The following is a 19,526-nucleotide window of genomic DNA, read 5'->3' as shown; positions in this document are numbered from 1 at the left end:
ACCTCACATGTCAAAACATGTGGAGATCTATTTTTTATGCTTTGACCACAGATCTTTCACAGATCGCTTTCCAAAGTATTGGCACGTTGGTATGAACATAACTCCATTTTCTTTTTAATACACCAGTTATGTGTTTTGTGAGTGCACTTGTTTTTAAATTGTTTTAAGTTGTTTTAATGCTTTGTATAAGGAGGTTTATTCACAGAGCACAGGCTGCTGCTGTCTGAGCTTGGTGCCTGTTTTCTATAGAGAGGTCTATTCACAGAGCACATGCTGCTGCTGTCTGAGCTTGGTGCCTGCTTTCTATAGGGAGGTCTATTCACAGAGCACAGGCTGCTGCTGTTTGCTTAGTGCCTGCTTTCTATAGAGAGGGCTATACACAAATCATAGGTTGCTGTTGTCTGAGCTTGGTGCCAGTTTTCTATAGGGAGATCTATTCACAGAGCACAGGCTGCTGCTGTGTGAGCTTGGTGCCTGCTTTCTATAAGGAGGTCTATTCACAGAGCACAGGCTGCTGCCGTCTGGGCTTGGTGCCTGTATAGAGAAGTCTTTTCACAGAGTACAGGCTGCTGCTGTCTGAGCTTTGTGCCTGCTTTCTATAGGGAGGTCTATTCACAGAGTACAGGCTGCTGCTGTTTGCTTAGTGCCTGCTTTCTATAGAGAGGGCTATACACAAATCATAGGTGGCTGCTGTCTGAGCTTGGTGCCAGTTTTCTATAGGGAGATCTATTCACAGAGCACAGGCTGCTGCTGTCTGAGCTTGTTGCCTGTTTTCTATAAGGAGGTCTATTCACAGAGCACAGGCTGGTGCTGTCTGAGCTTGTTGCCTGTTTTCTATAAGGAGGTCTATTCAAAGAGCACAGGCTGCTGCTGTCTGAGCTTGTTGCCTGTTTTCTATAAGGAGGGCTATTCACAGAGCACAGGCTGCTGCTGTCTGACCTTGTTGCCTGTTTTCTATAAGGAGGTCTATTCACAGAGCACAGGCTGCTGCTGTCTGAGCTTGTTGCCTGTTTTCTATAAGGAGGTCTATTCACAGAGCACAGGCTGCTGCTGTCTGAGCTTGTTGCCTGTTTTCTTTAGGGAGGTCTATTTACAGAGTACAGGCTGCTGCTGTCTGAGCTTGTTGCCTGTTTTCTGTAGGGAAGTCTATTCACAGAGCACAGGCTGCTCCTGTCTGAGCTTGTTCCCTGTTTTCTTTAAGGAGGTCTATTCACAGAGCACAGGCTGCTGCTGCTGTCTGAGCTTGTTGCCTGTTTTCTATAGGGAGGTCTATTCACAGAGCACAGGCTGCTGCTGTCTGAGCTTGTTGCCTGTTTTCTATAGGGAAGTCTATTCACAGAGCACAGGCTGCTGCTCTCTGAGCTTGTTGCCTGTTTTCTTTAGGGAGGTCTTTTCACAGAGTACAGGCTGCTGCTGTCTGCTTAGTGCCTACTTTCGATAGGGGGGTTTATTCACAGAGTACAGGCTGCTGCTGTCTCCTTAGTGCCTGCTTTCTATAGAGACGGCTATACACAAATCATAGGTTGCTGCTGTCTGAGCTTGGTGCCAGTTTTCTATAAGGAGATCTATTCACAGAGCACAGGCTGCTGCTGCTGTCTGAGCTTGTTGCCTGTTTTCTATAGGGAGGTCTATTCACAGAGCACAGGCTGCTGCTGTCTGAGCTTGTTGTCTGTTTTCTATAGGGAAGTCTATTCACAGAGCACAGGCTGCTGCTCTCTGAGTTTGTTGCCTGTTTTCTTTAGGGAGGTCTTTTCACAGAGTACAGGCTGCTGCTGTTTGCTTAGTGCCTACTTTCTATAGGGGGGTTTATTCACAGAGTACAGGCTGCTGCTGTCTCCTTAGTGCCTGCTTTCTATAGAGACGGCTATACACAAATCATAGGTTGCTGCTGTCTGAGCTTGGTGCCAGTTTTCTATAAGGAGATCTATTCACAGAGCACAGGCTGCTGCTGCTGTCTGAGCTTGTTGCCTGTTTTCTATAGGGAGGTCTATTCACAGAGCACAGGCTGCTGCTGTCTGAGCTTGTTGTCTGTTTTCTATAGGGAAGTCTATTCACAGAGCACAGGCTGCTGCTCTCTGAGTTTGTTGCCTGTTTTCTTTAGGGAGGTCTTTTCACAGAGTACAGGCTGCTGCTGTCTCCTTAGTGCCTGCTTTCTATAGAGACGGCTATACACAAATCATAGGTTGCTGCTGTCTGAGCTTGGTGCCAGTTTTCTATAGGGAGATCTATTCACAGAGCACATGCTGTTGCTGTCTGAGCTTGGTGCCTGCTTTCTATAGGGAGATCTATAGGTTTCTTATATGCAATTATTGCTATAAAAGCAATAGTTAAAAAATGTCATGCCTATAAATACTAATATGGTACTTTGCCAGAGATCACTACGTGCTGCTGTTTCATTGCTGCATAGTGCTACAGAATGATACCACAAAAAAGGTAAGTCACAACAAATCCAACAAACTCTGACTTTTTGTGACTTGTCATGGGCGCGATACATTGCAAGTGCAATACAACCTCATTCTCTTATATGGCAGCACAAAGGGCACAACATGTGTCATGGGTAAAGTCACCCTATAGCCCCAGCATAATCCTGGCATTTTTAGCATTTATCTATTGTTGGGTTTAGGGTTTATTTAACAAGTGCAAGGCCTGGGGAATCACAAAAGTCATCAAGTGTGTTGTAGCTTAATTGCAAGGTACAGATGTAGCGAGCGCCAGATGATGATCTCCAGCTATGTGTGTAGCTTTTCTGACAACTACAGTAGGACACAATGTCTTCTTCTTTACTGTTCCCATTGCAGAACATTACCGTACCATAGACTGAATCTTGTAGCGTCTGTTTTCCGATTTTCTTTGATTACAGCACAGTAGTAAAGCGAGCCCCCACCCCACCCCAATTGCATTGCTCCCCTTCCGACAGCCTGATTAATAAGCTTAAAACACAAATTGAAATGAAAAGAGAAATGAGCTCCAGGTGCCTGGACACCTTCTGCTGAGCACAGAGCCCGAGCCTGGCCAGCCTTACAATGCCATTCATTCCCACACCTGAGGGACTGAACTGTGCGACCGTAATTGCTGTAACTCTTATTAATGTTCTGACATAATTCCCATTAATTCCAGAGGGCTAGTAAATGCATTAGGACTTGTCAACATATTATTTGACACGGTTTATGATCGGTAGAATTATGCTCCTAAGGATTGGGCAGCCCTGACTTTAGGCGTGGGGACGGTAAGCCCGGCGCCCTACCTAGAGAGAAGGCTTTCATGCTAATCAGATGCTGTTACTCCCCAAGGAGCAGACGGTTGTGCCTTATATCAATGGGTAGCAGTGTCTTCATCGTTAGCAGATGTTGCTTACTTGTGTAATTGGTCCACACTCCAATGCCATTTTTGTAGTTAACCTTAGTATTTAATATGTTGTGTTAAATTGACTAATTGAAATTAATTTTTGCTTTTTTTAATTTAGTTTTATTATAATAGGAGGTTTATAACATGGTCTAAACTATACTCTTAATGGCTGAGGGTGGTTTGTGCTAGGTTTGTTCTGGGCTAAAATGCTTCCCACCTCTTTATGGAATAAATTCAAGTAATTCACTTATAAATCTTACTTAGGAAATATAATCAGATTTTTTTAAATTAATTGGATTATAATATAAGCGAAATAGCTAATTAGCACAGAACACATGTTTGACATGAGAGATTAGTCTTTTCAGGTGACTTTTCAGAATAAGCTGTTGAACACTATTTCCAAACATTATATGACTTGTATATGGCATTTCTCAAGTATTACAAGCTCTAGCTCTAATTTTCAGTTGTCTCTAAGCTACTGGATGGAGACTAAGTTCTATAATGTCTCTCCTATGCACTACACGCAAAGAATAGGGAATCCTCTGAGTCGCCCGCCAGGGCCGTGGGGTTCTCGGTACCAGGTCCTGACGGCTCAAAGGGATATGTCACGGTGGCGGCGACCCAATCCGTGGCCCTGGGTGCCCATGTTAAGGGGAAAGTCTTTAAAGGGGATTTGGAATAAGGTTTGTGTTTGTGACGCCACCTGTGGTACTCGGTCAGTGGGGACCGACGCTGCTTAAAGGGGTCCGCTGGGGTGATGTTATGGCAGCTAGATGTTATAACTTCCCACAGGTGAAGTAGGTCCCCAGGGCTCCCGGTGTATAGATGAGGATGGTGAGTGGTGCAGTAAAGAACGGAGGACACAGGTTTGCAGTCTCTTTACCTGGTTTACTGATGGCTTCAGGCAACCGCAGTCCAGGGCACCAGATCACAGGTACAGGCAGGGTCTGGCTGGCTTCGAAGCGAATCCAGAGTACCCTTTACCAGGTGGAGATGAAAGCCTTCCTCATAGCGTGGTGGTGTTGTAGTCCCTTACTGCCTATGGCTTCTGATAAGGTCCTCACAGTTCTCTCTGTCCTCCATATAGGATAGGACACAACCCGTATGACAGATGGCTCAATTCTTTTTATAGGGTCTCTATCACGACTCGGGCTCTATGTGCCACTCTGCCTCCTGGGTATTAAGGCGGACAGGTGATTTCTAATCCAGCTGTCCTGCCGCTTTCTGCTGTGCCTCCTAGAGTCCGACACAACCTCGGTCTTCCGGCTACCGGTATCTGCGCTCTCCAGGGAGGTAGCCCAGTCGCAGCTGTCCTCCCCTGGTGTCTCTCTCCTGTGCTTCGCTCTCCTGCACACTTTCTACAAACTGTCCTTTCCTTCTCAGTTCTCTTTCTCCAGGAGCTGCAGCAACTCTGGCTATGCAGCCCCTTCAGTTTTTCTGACACTCGAGGTCTGACTGCTCCCTTCTCTGTCCTCTGACAGACTGACTTCCTTTTCCTCCAGACCATATAGGGAAGTTCCCCTTAATCCAGGTTCAGAGCTCCCCCTTGTGGCCTGGAGTATGAACATGTTGTGTGTATGTGATTACCTGATAAAAGGAATCTTTCATCGCTTCCAAGTGTGACATCACTCTCCCTGTGAGGAAAGCAATGCCACTGTGACAACCAGGACCCTGGGGCGTCACGCTACTGGATGGAGTCTAAGTTCTATAATGTTTCTCCTATGCACTACACGCAAAGAATAGGGAATCCTCCTGTCTCTATGTAACACACCCTCAGAAGCAGCACCAGCATTGTGGACTTAATATTATTGAGCAATGTAACTACTGCCAACCAAATACTGATTGCGTGAACGTGGCTTCAGTCTCCAACTTTTTCTTGGCCCATCATGATTCTTAAATGGGTTGTCTGGAGTTATAAGAAAAGTTTGCAGTCATTTTTTGTGGCTGCAGACTTTCAAATTGTGACAGTGTGCGATGTGTGGTTTCCCTGTGTTTCCCATGCGAGGGGATGTTTATGTGACCGTGTGTACAGTATGTGGCCTTTATAATTCTCTTTTTCAGGCAGAAACTCTTTCATCTTTTTTTACTTACAGCTTCTAAGTTGTGTACTTGCACTGTATATTCTATTGATGTACCTGCCTGTCATATTGCTTTGTCTTTATTCTTTCATTTATTCATTAATTTACTATTTTTTCTTTATTTAACTTACTCAATAATTTACCAGCACCTTTACTCACTATTTCTCCTTATTTTTTTTGCGGCTGTTCATTTCTTTGGTGTCCTTGTTTGTATTCAAGCATTTATTTGTATCTTCAAACTTCAATGAAGAGATAAATACAGTGTTTATATATTTTTTGTGTGTTCTGAGCATTGTTGATTGGATGGGTTGATTAAGTATTTGTAGAATAATGACACGACGCAGTGATAAAAGAATTCTATTAATATTTAGCAGAACTATTGAGATTGGTAGGGTAAATGTACCAATATTATTTCCAATCTTTGCACTATGAAAATTGATTCTAACATGTACAAGAAAACATGAAACAGAATTGTTATTTTATCAAAAACAAGTTTTTACTGAAATTCATATTGGTTCATTGTATAATTAGAATACAATGTTAAATGCTCTACAATAATAAAAATAACAATAGAGTACCATGTCCAACAGGCAACTGGAGCCATATAAATATTTAAAAGGGAATCTGTCAGCAGGTTTTGTTTCTGTGGTGTCTGAGAGCAGCAAGATGTAGGGGCAGAGAACTTGATTCCAGCGATGTATCACTTACTGGGCTGCTTTGGGTAGTTTTGATAAAATCCCTGTTTTATCTGCCTCAGATGTAACAGTGGGCAGAATGCTGAGCTCTGTATAACCCGCCCACACCACTGATTGACAGATTCCTGTGTACACTGTGCACTGACAGTAAGCTGCTAATTAGTGATGGGGCGGGGTTACACAGATTAGCTGAAATACTTGGCACTGACACTTAGTGCATCAGTGATAATCTCCTTCTGATATAACACCGATTGTATTGAAACTACAGCAAGCAGCTGAGCAAGTGACCCATCCCTGGAATCAGGCTCTTTGCCTACATGACGCTGCTCTCAGATTAAATAGCAAAAACCTGATGACAGATTCCTTTTAACGGTTTAACGTCAATCCCAACGATGACAAGGAAACTTTCCTAATAATAATTTACTGATGATGATGTTGTCTGATGATCTACAACCTTATTCCACCATCAACCATAGGTTTTATTCTTCTATTCTCTTATTCCACAGGTAGCGAATATGACGAGGAAGAAGTAGACTATGAAGACTCGGACAGTGATGAGTCTTGGACCACAGAGAGTGCCATTAGCTCTGAAGCAATTCTGAGCTCCATGTGTATGAATGGAGGGGATGAGAAGCCATTTGCCTGTCCTGTTCCCGGATGTAAAAAGAGATATAAGGTAATGTGAACATTGGTTCCTCTGTGCCAAACGTAAAGCAAAAGCACAATCTGAGCAGACTCTTACAGTTAGCGGTCATCTATGTCCGTCGTGATTAAGAAAGGATTAGAGCTTCTGAATATTAATATTATTCCATTCACTGACATCAAGCAGAGATATTTTTTAGAAGATTTGGAATGAAATCCAACATTAAATCAGTGTTCCTCCTCAATCTTTCTTATATTGAGAGCCACATTCGGGTCTGATCGATGGTCTGATCAAACACACTCACCGCACTATCATACTCAGCTTAGGGCACCCCTGTAACGGCCAGTGTCACCCTGTCTCCAGCTCAGGGCACCCCTCTAACGGCCAGTGTCACCCTGTCTCCAGCTCAGGGCACCCCTCTAACGGCCAGTGTCACCCTGTCTCCAACTCAGGGCACCCCTCTAACGGCCAGTGTCACCCTGTCTCCAGCTCAGGGCACCCCTCTAACAGCCAGTGTCACCCTGTCTCCAGCTCAGGGCACCCCTGTAACGGCTAGTGTCACACTGTCTCCAGCTCAGGGCACCCCTCTAACGGCCAGTGTCACCCTGTCTCCAGCTCAGGGCACCCCTCTAACGGTCAGTGTCACCCTGTCTCCAGCTCAGGGCACCCCTCTAACGGCCAGTGTCACCCTGTCTCCAGCTCAGGGCACCCCTCTAACGGCCAGTGTCACCCTGTCTCCAGCTCAGGGCACCCCTCTAACGGTCAGTGTCACCCTGTCTCCAGCTCAGGGCACCCCTCTAACGGTCAGTGTCACCCTGTCTCCAGCTCAGGGCACCCCTCTAACGGTCAGTGTCACCCTGTCTCCAGCTCAGGGCACCCCTCTAATGGTCAGTGTCACCCTGTCTCCAGCTCAGGGCACCCCTCTAATGGTCAGTGTCACCCTGTCTCCAGCTCAGGGCACCCCTCTAACGGTCAGTGTCACCCTGTCTCCAGCTCAGGGCACCCCTCTAATGGTCAGTGTCACCCTGTCTCCAGCTCAGGGCACCCCTCTAATGGCCAGTGTCACCCTGTCTCCAGCTCAGGGCACCCCTCTAACGGCCAGTGTCACCCTGTCTCCAGCTCAGGGCACCCCTCTAACGGCCAGTGTCACCATGTCTCCAGCTCAGGGCACCCCTCTAATGGTCAGTGTCACCCTGTCTTCAGCTCAGGGCACCCCTCTAACGGTCAGTGTCACCCTGTCTTCAGCTCAGGGCACCCCTCTAATGGTCAGTGTCACCCTGTCTTCAGCTCAGGGCACCCCTCTAATGGTCAGTGTCACCCTGTCTTCAGCTCAGGGCACCCCTCTAATGGTCAGTGTCACCCTGTCTCCATCTTGCCATACTTATAGCCCACCTCCCCCAGAATATGCGCATACAGATCTGTTCTTCAGTGCTGGGCTACTCACAAAAGTCACCATCTGAAGACCTTCTCTTCATAGTTGTTTGCTAAACCTCGTGCTAACACATTAAGCTGGCAGGCCGTCACGAGCTACACATTATGGGCCCGCGAGCCACATGTAGTAACATACTATATGTCCCTTCACTAGTCTCATATTGACATATGGAAAGTTCCAACAACTGTCGAAATGGCCTGGGGCGTAACATTTAATCATGGGCCCCTCTCTACTATGACCACTGGCTGCATTGAGTAATTTTAGGAAATGGAACAATAATAGTTATTTAATAATGGCGTTCCATTTCCCAATGATTCTTTGTTCCTTCTCCTTTCTCAGGGACAGCAAAACAGTGATCCTCTAATTACTCTTAAAGGTTATGTCACATCTCGTAAAATGATGGCTTGTAGCTAGGATATGCTATCATTTTACGACTGTGGGTGTCTGATATCTGGTACCCCCTCCGATCCTGAGGAGATCTCTGCTCTGCAGGTCCCAGCACAGTCTTGTAGCCAGAGAAAACTGTGTAGGGAAAAGACAGATCTACATCAGTGTTGCATTCCTTCCCTTCATTCTCAGGATCGGTAGCAGTCCCAGACGTCGGACCTCCACTGATATGTCATGACTTGGAAATTGAAGAGGTTCTTTAATGGTAGAGATAAACCCTACATATGTCAGGTCCCATTGTTACTGGTAGATTTTATTTTCTCTAGTTATATCTTAAGGCCTCCATATTAGATGAAAGTTGATGGGGTTGGGACTGGCTGACCATCTGATGTGTATGGAGGCCTCCTGACTCTTTCTCCGACAGATTGTGTTAGGGGAGAGAAGGATTGTGCAATTCAGCCACCGATTCTTTTGTATTTAGGGGAGGTAAGCTGCTGAGAGAGGGGTCTGGCGAGGCTTTCTCCTCTCTCCCTCTAGAAAATACATGAGCGGTCATGTGCATGGGGAAGTCAAGAGAGGTAGCTGTTCGGGCCAACAGCTATCTCATGAATGACAACCTTTAGGGAGGTAAGGTTTTTCAGAATTGCCAATATGAAAGCCAAGGACTCACTCTGACCTGCAGGACATATGGGCCCCAGAGCAGCGGTTACAGGTATGCCATGGGACATCAAGCTATTTTTCTTCTAGTGCACATTCTTTATGACACCTTACTGGAAGACTCTAACAGTTCTGGGTCTGTAGGGTGCAAAATGTAGTAGCTTTTACTATAAAGGGTCAAGCGGAAACATTTCACCTTGGATAGGCAAGACCCCTGGAGAAGCCTCATTTTGGTGGGATACTTTAAAAGCAGAGGTCACTAAGGAACCTCTTCTCTACCATCTAAACTTGCAAGGAGGGAAGACACATTTCACATCCTTTAACCAATATCGTGCATGCTTCAGGGACGGTGGGATGGGCACTATGAGCGGGGTTAGAGGATTTCCTACTCTTTCATACCTTACAGTAAATATTTATGATTATGTATCTATTATGATGTACAATAATTACTTGTCAGCCAAATATGTCACTTCCTTTTCCAAACTTTCCCCCTTAACATTCCCCTTTCCTTTACGTGTTACAGTTTGGCTCAAGGCATGTTCACATTTTGTACGCTGCTACTTTCTGTACACACACCTTAATCCTTTACTTCACAATATAATAATCTTAATTGCCTTTGTGTCTCTTTTATGCCTGGAGGTGAACGGACTTTTGATATTCTGTATTGCCTAAGAAGGTCTGTAAATAAAAGTGTAATTAAACATGGTACCCCGGCCCCTGATCCAGCAGAGGTGCGCCCGGGGCTGTCACCGCTGTGTGTATGAGGGGCTTTCTTCCCCAGCTTCTTGACTGTCTCAATAACACTTGTGTCTCACATGATGTTTATTCCTGTCCATTTAAGCCTGGAACAGTGTGAACATATTTATGGCGCAGCCAGATACAATAAATTAGTGTTAGTTGGTACAGCGTGGCACACCCAGAAACCCTACTGTAAGACGCTCTTGTTCTTAATTACGGCACAATTAGTGCTCTGCCGGCTTCTGGTTTCTTGCGCAAGTTTTTTATCTGTTTCGTCTAGTTTAGAAAGAATCAGAAAATCACAGATGCCCATTACACAGACATATCCTTTTCTTCACAAGAATGCCGTGTTTATGAGTAAAGTGGTGATGGTGGGAGGGCATATAGTAAAACGCCAGTGTCTTAAGTCAGGAAGCAAACTAGCCATTGCCATTGTAACAGGGGTCCCTTTTCCCAGGGGGCATCCCCATACTGCAGCAAGTGTTTCCTTAGAAGAGAGAATCTAGAGGTAGAGGGCTTGTAATTTGCTACATCCTGTCTGTTCTCTGTGTGACTGCCAGCCCTCCTTTTATTGCCCAAATAAGCGTACTGTTCCTGCCTGCTTTTCCTATCACACCACCTTCATCTCAAATGCACAAGGACTGTCTCAAGGATATCTTGCACACCATTAAGTCAGAAGGGAATGAAATTAATGAGCCACGGGGAAAGCTGACAAACACGGAGCAAGCGGCAAATAAAAAGTAACCATACAGAGACTTCAATAAATATTAACTGTTTTCCTTCTTCTTTCCCAAGGATTTTGTATGAAATCACTTTCTATCGCAGGATACTTTATTACATTTTATTATGGTGCCCCATTTCATATTATAGGCCTCTTCCTTTGCAGTCTGTGCGCCCCCCTGTTTTGTCCTCAGCCACCCTGCTGTTCCCAATGTCTACTCCTTCTCAGCACCCTCAGATAATCAGAACATTTGTCCTTAGCCAACAGGGGGCGTTACAGACCTTCACAGAATGGGCTGAACCGTGCGAAACATGGCTGGAATAGACTCATTTCTAATGACCTTTACATATCAACTTCATTCTAATCATATTTGAGCTTGTGCCATGTATGTAACTATAGCCATAATCCCTTTTATGTGGCCTGGTGCAGTGGTGGACATAGCATTCCTACAACTTGTGCAGCCACACCGCCCTCCACAGAGGTCAGACTCTTATTCTGGATCAAACTCTTCCAGTATACAGTTGTGGTCAAAAGTATTGACACCCCTGCAATTCTGGCAGATTATACTCAGTTTCTTCCTGAAAATGATTGCAAACACAAATTCTTTGGTATTATTATCTTCATTTAATTTGTCTAAAATGAAAAAACACAAAAAGAATTGTCCTAAAGCCAAATTGAATATAATTCCACACCAAGCATAAAAAGGGGGTGGACAAAAGTATTGGCACTGTTCGAAAAATCATGTGATGCTTCTCTAATTTGTGTAATTAACAGCACCTGTAACTTACCTGTGGCACCTAACAGGTGTTGGCAATAACTGAATCACACTTGCAGCCAGTTGACATGGATTAAAGTTGACTCAACCTCTGTCCTGTGTCCTTGTGTGTACCACATTGAGCATGGAGAAAAGAAAGAAGACCAAAGAAATGTCTGAGGACTTGAGAAACCAAATTGTGAGGAAGCATGAGCAATCTCAAGGCTACAAGTCCATCTCCAAAGACCTGAATGTTCCTGTGTCTACCGTGCGCAGTGTCATCAAGAAGTTTAAAGCCCATGGCACTGTGGCTAACCTCCCTAGATATGGACGGAATAGAAAAATTGACAAGAGATTTCAACGCAAGATTGTGCGGATGTTGGATAAAGAACCTCGACTAACATCCAAACAAGTTCAAGCTGCCCTGCAGTCCAAGGGTAAAACAGTGTCAACCCTTACTATTCGTCGGCGTCTGAATGAAAAGGGACTGTATGGTAGGAGACCCAGGAAGACCCCACTTCTTACCCCGAGACATAAAAAAGCCAGGCTGGAGTTTGCCAAAACTTACCTGAAAAAGCCTAAAACCTTTTGGAAGAATGTTCTCTGGTCAGATGAGACAAAAGTAGAGCTTTTTGGGCAAAGGCATCAACATAGAGTTTAAAGGAGAAAAAAAGAGGCATTCAAAGAAAAGAACACGGTCCCTACAGTCAAACATGGCGGAGGTTCCCTGATGTTTTGGGGTTGCTTTGCTGCCTCTGGCACTGGCCTGCTTGACCGTGTGCATGACATTATGAAGTCTGAAGACTACCAACAAATTTTGCAGCATAATGTAGGGCCCAGTGTGAGAAAGCTGGGTCTCCCTCAGAGGTCATGGGTCTTCCAGCAGGACAATGACCCAAAACACACTTCAAAAAGCACTAGAAAATGGTTTGAGAGAAAGCACTGGAGACTTCTAAGGTGGCCAGCAATGAGTCCAGACCTGAATCCCATAGAACACCTGTGGAGAGATCTAAAAATGGCAGTTTGGAGAAGGCACCCTTCAAATATCAGGGACCTGGAGCAGTTTGCCAAAGAAGAATGGTCTAAAATTCCAGCAGAGCATTGTAAGAAACTCATTGATGGTTACCGGAAGCGGTTGGTCGCAGTTATTTTGGCTAAAGGTTGTGCAACCAAGTATTAGGCTGAGGGTGCCAATACTTTTGTCTGGCCCATTTTTGGAGTTTTGTGTGAAATGATAAATGTTTTGCTTTTTGCTTCATTCTCTTTTGTGTTTTTTCATTTAGGACAAATTAAATGAAGATAATAATACCAAATAATTTGTGATTGCAATCATTTTCAGGAAGAAACTGAGTATTATCTGACAGAATTGCAGGGGTGTGAATACTTTTGGCCACAACTGTAAGTCAATGGGCGCACAAAACACGAATCATGGACAGGACACCATCCGTATGGCAAGTGTTTTTCACGGGTACATTACAATTATAAAGATAGGAACCGGTATTTTACCTGTTTATTAAATTGTACGGTTGCCGTGCAAATGGACAGAACAGACATATCGTCAGGTTTTTCTGTACTTTAAACAGATGATTTTGCATATGCTCATGTGTGGAAGAATGGGCCAAAATCACACCTGAGCAATGTATGCAACTAGTTTCTCCATACAGGAGGCATCTGAAAGCAAACAAAGGATTTTGTAATAAGTGTTAATTAAATTTCCGTAAGCGTTTTTTCTGGTGTCATTTCTCATTATTACACATAATTTCATTTATGGACATCTGTGGTTTGATTTCCTTGCTTGGATTGGGTGGGTGGTTACCAACATCTGGTGAGAATTTCATATCAATAGCACCTTTAGAAATAGATCTACTTAGAAAATTGGTGATGTGTCTATATATATATATATATATATATATATATATATACACTCACTGGCCACTTTATTAGGTACACCTGTCCAACTTCTTGTTAACACTTAATTTCTAATCAGCCAATCACATGGCGGCAACTCAGTGCATTTAGGCATGTAGACATGGTCAAGACAATCTCCTGCAGTTCAAACCGAGCATCAGTATGGGGAAGAAAGGTGATTTGAGTGCCTTTGAACGTGGCATGGTTGTTGGTGCCAGAAGGGCTGGTCTGAGTATTTCAGAAACTGCTGATCTACTGGGATTTTCACGCACAACCATCTCTAGGGTTTACAGAGAATGGTCCGAAAAAGAAAAAAAATCCAGTGAGCGGCAGTTCTGTGGGCGGAAATGCCTTGTTGATGCCAGAGGTCAGAGGAGAATGGGCAGACTGGTTCGAGCTGATAGAAAGGCAACAGTGACTCAAATCGCCACCCGTTACAACCAAGGTAGGCCTAAGAGCATCTCTGAACGCACAGTGCGTCGAACTTTGAGGCAGATGGGCTACAGCAGCAGAAGACCACACCGGGTACCACTCCTTTCAGCTAAGAACAGGAAACTGAGGCTACAATTTGTACAAGCTCATCGAAATTGGACAGTAGAAGATTGGAAAAACGTTGCTTGGTCTGATGAGTCTCGATTTCTGCTGCGACATTCGGATGGTAGGGTCAGAATTTGGCGTAAACAACATGAAAGCATGGATCCATCCTGCCTTGTATGGAGCATCTTTGGGATGTGCAGCCGACAAATCTGCGGCAACTGTGTGATGCCATCATGTCAATATGGACCAAAATCTCTGAGGAATGCTTCCAGCACCTTGTTGAATCTATGCCACGAAGAATTGAGGCAGTTCTGAAGGCAAAAGGGGGTCCAACCCGTTACTAGCATGGTGTACCTAATAAAGTGGCCGGTGAGTGTATATATATATATATATATATATATATATAATGTACTGAATGTAGATCTTTCACGATCAACCATAAAAATAGGAATCTTTTTACTGGTGCAATACAACCGCGCAATACAACCATCTACTTCACATAGAAAAATAGTTATTGGAAAAGATCCAATAATAATATAGAAACAGTAAAATAATTTTTCATAATGTATGAAACTTCAAGGCAATAAGGCATTTTAAGGAAACCAAATCCCATGTAATTTATCCCATGTTGGAACGGGAAGTAGTAATAAATGGCAGTCCATGAAGGACTACACAGTATTGAAACAGGAGGTACAGGGAATTGATGTGTGAATATGATTTGTTTTATTTTTGTACACTATCCTAAGCTGTTTTACTTATCTGTTCTGGATCGGCTGCAGAATAGATGTATCAGACCTCAAAATATTTTTTTAATGTTGTATAACTGAGAGATTATTCTAAACAGCAGACATTTTAGATGGAGCTTTTATAGGACGCTTTATGTGGTCTGTAGGATTACTGGATATCTGAACACTATTGACTTTTAAGTTGAACTTTGCCAAAAGGAAGTTTATTGTTTACCCAAAAACTGGGTAGGATCTTTTAGAAGGTAAGCCATGCAAGTGCTGTTCTTGGCGCACCCTGCCTTGGCTTTAGCTTTTTTTCCTGTTTTCGCTGGCCTTTCTAATTGCTGTGGTGTGACATAAGCAATCTGAATTCCTTGAGTCCCACCAAAGGTTTTCATAGATTTGTAGTTCACAACCATTTCTAAAATTGCACCACCTTCACAATCAACACTTATTACCTCTGCCCTTGACCTACCCTGTGTCTGTTTGCAGATCTTTTATGGGAGTTCTATGACTGCTCGTGTTGACCTAGTAGCTCTACCTAGCTTCTACGTGCACTTCAGCTGTAGTAAATCCAGTTTGCACTGCTTTATGTGTTTATTTTCAGTAAACTTTGCATGCTTTCCTTATCATTTTATTGCTTTGTTAGCACTTATATATATGTCACTGGGAAGCCCGTAGTTTCACTGATTAGTAGACTACACGGTATTAATAGCAGTGTTCAGAAGGAAATTGTGCAGAAAGGTCATGGGTAATGGATTCGTAGGCTTTATGCAGTGATGGAGGTCATGAACAACTCACCCTATATAAGAAAATTTAAGATAAAATATTTTTAGCATGCAGGTTTTATATTTCTAAATTGAAGGTTTTGTTCAGGAATAAATGGCCTGCCCTTAAGGTAGTGCCGCTCCGCTCCCAGTCATTGCAGGGGAGATGAGGTGTGTCACACAGTGTTTGGAACTATGGTATTCCGGTTCCATTCCATACTGTATGTGCTTCTAACCAGCAAGGGACATGTAACAGCTGATTGGTTGGGGTTCTCATTAATTGATATTGATGACCTCTCCTCCAAAAAGCCATCAATATCAAAGTTCTGGGCAACTTCTTTAAAAAATACACCTATAAAAATAAATATTTTGAATTATTTTTCTCCGTACCCACTAGGCAGGTGAATCTTTGAAGGGCATGTATCTCTATTGCCAAATTGCATTCAAAAGAACAAAAATGTGTATATAACCAGTCTTAATTACAACATGTAATATGGTTTTCTATATTATATTATTATTATTTATTTATATAGCACCATTGATTCCACTGTGCTGTACATGAGAAGGGGTTACAATAGGTTGAGGGTTGTAGGAGCACCAGTGTTGGTTAGGCTGTAGCTTCAGTAGTGGTGAGGAGGCAGAAGGGTCAGTGCAGGCTGTAGGCTTTCATGAAGAGGTGGGTTTTCAGGTTTCGGCTGAAGAATTTGAATGTGGTTGATAGTCGGATGTGTTGGAGCAAAGAATTCCAGAGGATGGGGGATATTTAGGAGAAGTCTTGGAGATGGTTGGGTGAGGAGCCAATAAGTGTGGAGGAGAGAAGGAGGTCTCGGGAGGACCGGAGATTATGTGAGGGAAGATATCGTGAGATTAGTTCAGAGATATATGGAGGAGACAGGTTATGGATGGCTTTGTAGGTCAGTATTAGTAATTTGAACTGGATACGCTGAGGGAATGGGAGCCAGTGAAGAGATTTGCAGAGAGGGGAAGCGGAGGAGTAGTGAGGAGACGATGAATTAGTCGGGCAGCAGAGTTAAGGATGGACTGGAGAGGTGCAAGGGTGTTAGCAGGGAGGCCACAGAAAAGGATGTTGCAGTAGTCAAGGCGAGAGATGGTGAGGGCATGCACAAGCATTTTAGATTGACGGTTGAGGAAAGGACGGATTCTGGAGATATTTTTGAGCTGGAGGTGACAGGAGGTGGAGAGAGCTTGGATGTGCGGCTAGAGTCAAGGGTTTCTCCGAGGCAGCCGACTTCCGGTATGGGGGAAAGTGTGATGTAGTTAATTGCGACAGGTATGGAAGATCTATGAGATGGAGGAAAGATGATGAGTTCAGATTTGTCCACATTGAGTTTGAGAAAGCGAGAGGAGAAGGAGGATATGGCTGATAGACACTCCGGGATTCTGGACAGCAGAGAGGTGACATCTTGTCCAGAAAGGTAGATCTGAGTGTCATCAGCATAAAGGTGGTTCTGGAATCCACGGGACTTTATGAGTTGTCCCAGGCCAAGTGTGTAGATTGAGAAGAGTAGGGGTCCTAGAACAGAGCCTTGGGGGACTCCAACAGAGAGAGGGTGGGATGAGGAGGTAATGTGGGAGTGGGAGAGGCTGAATGTGCAGTTGGAAAGGTATGAGGAGATCCAGGATAGGGCCAGGTCTTTGATCCCAAAGGAGGAGAGGATCTGTAGTAGGAGGCAGTGGTCAACTGTGTCAAAAGCAGAGGACAGGTCTAGAAGGAGTACAGAGTATAGTCCGTTAGCTTTGGCTGTAAGTAGGTCATTAGTGATTATGGTCAGGGTTGTCTCAGTTGAGTGATGGGGGCGGAAACCAGATTGTAGATTGTCAAAGAGCAAGTTAGATGAGAGGTGGGAGGAAAGTTCAGCATGGACGTGCTGCTCCAAGAGTATGGAAGCGAATGGGAGCAGCGATATTAGGCAATAGCTGGACATAGCTGTTGGGTCGAGGGTTGGCTTTTTAAGGATAGGCGTGATTGTGGCATGTTTGAAAGCAGAAGGGAAGGTGCCAGAAGTTAGTGATAGGTTCAAGAGGTGGGTTAGGGATGGGATAAGTGTGGTGGTGAGGTTGGGGAGGAGGTGGGATGGGATAGGGTCAAGCGCACAGGTTTTGAGGTGCGATTTGGAGAGGAGACAATCCCCCCTTCAGTGATGTTGGATAAGGAGGTTATGGGGTTTGGGCATTGGTCTGGTATACAAAGGGGTTGTGGTGGTAGAACAATGAAGACTTGCCTTGTTTGTTCGATCTTATTTTTAAAGTGTGTGGCAAAGTCCTCAGCAGAGATGAGGGAGGTTGGAGGGGGCAGTGGGGGCGGAGGAGGGAGTTAAAGGTTTTGAATAACTGTTTGGGGTTGTAGGATAGGGAGGATAGGAAGGTTGTGAAGTAGGCCTGTTTAGCAGAGGTGAGAGCAGATTTAAAAGCGAGTGTTGCCTGTTTGAATGCAGTGAAGTCCTCTTGCGAATGTGTTTTCATCCAATGCCGCTCTGCAACCCTCGACAGTTGCCGGAGCTTTTTAGTGGTGTTATTGTGCCAGGGTTGTCTATTGATACGTTGCACTCTGCCATGAACGAGAGGGGCAACCGTGTCAATAGCTGATGCAAGAGTGGCATTGTAGAAAGCAGTGGCAGTGTCTGTGTCGTGAGGATATGGATGTCAGTGGTAGGATAGAGTCAGAGAGCGTGTGGGTGTCTAGGTGTGCAAGGTTTCTGCGGGGGTGCGCATGTTGCTGGACCTGGGTGACCAGTGAGGAGGACAGGGATGAGAAAGTGAGCAGATAGTGGTCAGATAGAGGGAGAGGGGAGGTGGTGAAGTTAGATAGAGAGCAGAGACGGGTTAAGACCAGGTCTAATGTATGTCCGTCTGTGTGGGTGGCTGCGGAGGACCACTGAGTAAGTCCAAAAGATGAAGTAAGGGACAGAAGTTTGGAGGCTGTTGACTGAGGGGTGTCAGTGGGGATGTTGAAGTCGCCCATGATGATGGTGGGAATGTCAACAGAGAGAAAGTGAAGAAGCCAGGTGGAGAATTGGCCAATAAAGGCAGTGGCTGGGCCTGGAGGTCGGTGTATGACGGCCACTTGGAGGTTGGAGGGAGAGTAGATGCGGACAGAGTGGACTTCAAAAGAGGGGAGGATAACGGAGGGTAGAGGTGGGATTGGGTTAAAGGCACAGTTAGAAGAAAGGAGAAGACCCACTCCTCCACCATGTCTGTTGCCGGGGCGAGGGGTGTGGGTGAAGTGGAGGCTGCCGTAACACAGCTCAGCAAGGGAGGCGGTGTCAGACGGTGTTAGCCATGTTTCTGTAAGGCCAAGGAATGCAAGCTTGTGAGAGAGAAAAAGGTCATGAATCACATGAAGCTTATTGCAGATTGAGCAGGCATTCCAGAGTGCTCCAGAGAGAGGGAGCAGGGGGGTGGGCTTCAGGGGCACGGGTTTTATGTTGGAAAGATTGCAGTAGTTCGTATTAGATAGGGAGCGATAGGAGGAGGTAGTCATGGGAGGTGTGAGCTGTGGGGGGCCAGGGTTAGGAGATATGTTGCCAGCAGTGAGGAGAAGCAGAGAAAGGGCGAGCAGGTGGGAGAAGAAGAGTGGCCGGCTTGTTTTGTGTTTTATTAGGACAGATTTGAGGTTGAGGAGCAGGTCAGGAGAGGAGGACATGTGGGGAGGTAAGAGTGCAGTGGAGATGGTTATTTGGTTAGAGGGTGCTGGGGTTTGTGGATAGCGAAGGAGAGAGAGGATTAGTGGAGCAAACACTGTAAGGGCGTATGTAAACATGATGGAGTAAGATGGGTTAATAGAAAAGCTAGGTCCAAGTAATAAGAAGTGCTTACTCAGCAGACATACCCAAAAGAGACAGATACATAGAGTGGGGTCCTGACTCCTGCCGTGACTAACTGCCCTTGAAATAACTGCGGCGTCTGTATGCTTAGCTGCGTGATGCTTTGCTGCAGGGATGCGCTTGCCTGACCCCACACGCGTGCACCCTTTAAGATGCTACTAAACTTATACAGTAGGACTGAGTAAAGGATCAGGTGAGAGGGATTGTGGGTCCTTATTTGGGATAAATTAACAATTGGCCAACACCCCGGGGAAGGTTACATGATCAAAGGCACTGAGCCTGGCTACAACCATA

General features: G+C 44.9%; 1 protein-coding gene across 2 annotated transcripts in view; it reads left to right on the top strand.

Moving 5' to 3' along the window:
• Positions 1–19,526, top strand: part of JAZF1 (JAZF zinc finger 1) — a 283,104-nt gene that overhangs the window by 251,051 nt on the left and 12,527 nt on the right. For both annotated transcript variants that reach the window (XR_013216832.1, XM_077268823.1), the window contains exon 4: positions 6,625–6,794. Coding sequence is in view for 1 of the 2 variants with exons in the window: in XM_077268823.1 (XP_077124938.1) it covers positions 6,625–6,794 (170 nt within the window). In the remaining variant the exon portion in view is untranslated. The remainder of the gene's footprint in view (positions 1–6,624; positions 6,795–19,526) is intronic.

The sequence above is a fragment of the Ranitomeya variabilis genome, chromosome 6 (assembly GCF_051348905.1).
Source record: "Ranitomeya variabilis isolate aRanVar5 chromosome 6, aRanVar5.hap1, whole genome shotgun sequence".
Classification (NCBI taxonomy): Eukaryota; Metazoa; Chordata; class Amphibia; order Anura; family Dendrobatidae; genus Ranitomeya; species Ranitomeya variabilis.
The sequence above is the reverse complement of the archived record's forward strand: the minus strand, read 5'-3'. Positions and strand labels throughout refer to the sequence as shown.